Below are 1,603 nucleotides of genomic sequence, written 5' to 3'. Positions count from 1 at the left end.
AGAGGCCTAGAGCCAGCCCTATGGAGGCTGTGGAGGACCCAGAGCAGAGGCCTAGAGCCAGCCCTGTGGAGGCTGTGGAGGACCCAGAGCAGAGGCCTAGAGCCAGCCCTGTGGAGGCTGTGGAGGACCCAGAGCAGAGGCCTAGAGCCAGCCCTATGGAGGCTGTGGAGGACCCAGAGCAGAGGCCTAGAGCCAGCCCTATGGAGGCTGTGGAGGACCCAGAGCAGAGGCCTAGAGCCAGCCCTATGGAGGCTGTGGAGGACCCAGAGCAGAGGCCTAGAGCCAGCCCTGTGGAGGCTGTGGAGGACCCAGAGCAGAGGCCTAGAGCCAGCCCTATGGAGGCTGTGGAGGACCCAGAGCAGAGGCCTAGAGCCAGCCCTATGGAGGCTGTGGAGGACTTGGGCTCGGCGCCTGCCACTAGTTTGTTCATTTTTAGGCGATTCCTACAGACTAGTCACTAGCATTGTTCTCAAATCTCCAGACCATATTGGGGATCTACAAAGTGCCGTCCCTGTACGCCTCACCAGCGATAACGGGCCTTAAACTGCTATCGCCCATGAAGTGACACACTTCAATAGGCTCTTCTTCCTCTGGGGAGGCCCTTCCCAGATACGGCTTGAAGCGGAATAGATATTGAGCGTCCAGATGATATCTCTGCAGACACCCGACTGGTCGGGGAGCATAGCAAGTGGGCTTTATGACTTTTGCAGAGAGGGGTCTGCTAGGTTCACTGGCAATGGCAAGTATAGAGATGGACAAAACTAAACGAAATATTTCAACGGGCGTCAATAAGATCACGCACTCTTTGTCTCCATCTGGTGGCCATATGGCGCCACTGCGATGCTTTGGCTTGATGTCATTTAATAAATGGGTTAACCTTCTGTAGGTCACTTTATCTGAACTGGAACTTAGCTGTAGCTCTGAAGAAAGATCGTCCAGCAGCAGACTGCCCCAGTGAAGCCCCAGTGAAGCCCCAGTGAAGCCCCAGTGAAGCCCCAGTGAAGCCCCAATGAAGCACCAGTGAAGCACCAGTGAAGCACCAGTGAAGCGCCAGTGAAGCCCCAGTGCTTTGTGTTTCACAGCTTCACCATAAAGACACATCGTCCAACTGAGTACGCTTCTCCTTTTGAAAAAACAAACTGCTACAACTTAGCCAAGAGAAGAAAATGGTGTTTGGAAAGATTTCAAAAGAATCCCATCCAGCTGGTGTTTGGGGAACAGATTCATTGCAACGGTTCATTTCCTCTCATGGATTATTCATGCCAACTTCATAAAAAAGATATTTTGTAAAGATGCAAGTAGTGTGATGAAGATCACACTGGTGTATGCTGTGCTTCCCTGATCGCAGTAGTATATAGCAGTAAGAGCAGTGAATCCAATAGTGATGTTCATATTAAAGGTTCAGTTGCACTCAATCTTCATATTTATTAGTCATGATTGATCATTGATTCATTACTGTCGGTCAATGTAGTACATTGACAATAAGGTAACCATAAATGTATCATCTGATAGCTGAATTTACACTCAACATTCAAGTCTCAAACTTTGTGACTGTTAGATTGTGAGATTGTGAAACAGACTTCAGTGACTAGTGAGGCTCAGC

The 1,603-nt window shown here is 49.7% G+C and overlaps 1 protein-coding gene across 1 annotated transcript in view; it reads left to right on the top strand.

The window, feature by feature from the left end:
* Positions 1-1,603, top strand: part of lrp8 (low density lipoprotein receptor-related protein 8, apolipoprotein e receptor) — a gene marked incomplete at its 3' end in the record, with an annotated part of 44,951 nt that overhangs the window by 35,475 nt on the left and 7,873 nt on the right. Inside the window, exon 7 of the mRNA XM_084472945.1 lies at positions 3-420. Within this exon, the coding sequence (XP_084329071.1) occupies positions 3-420 (418 nt within the window). The remainder of the gene's footprint in view (positions 1-2; positions 421-1,603) is intronic.

The sequence above is a fragment of the Micromesistius poutassou genome (genome assembly GCF_964030765.1).
Source record: "Micromesistius poutassou genome assembly, chromosome: 9".
In the NCBI taxonomy this organism is placed as follows: Eukaryota; Metazoa; Chordata; class Actinopteri; order Gadiformes; family Gadidae; genus Micromesistius; species Micromesistius poutassou.
This window is presented reverse-complemented; position numbering and strand designations above follow the sequence as displayed.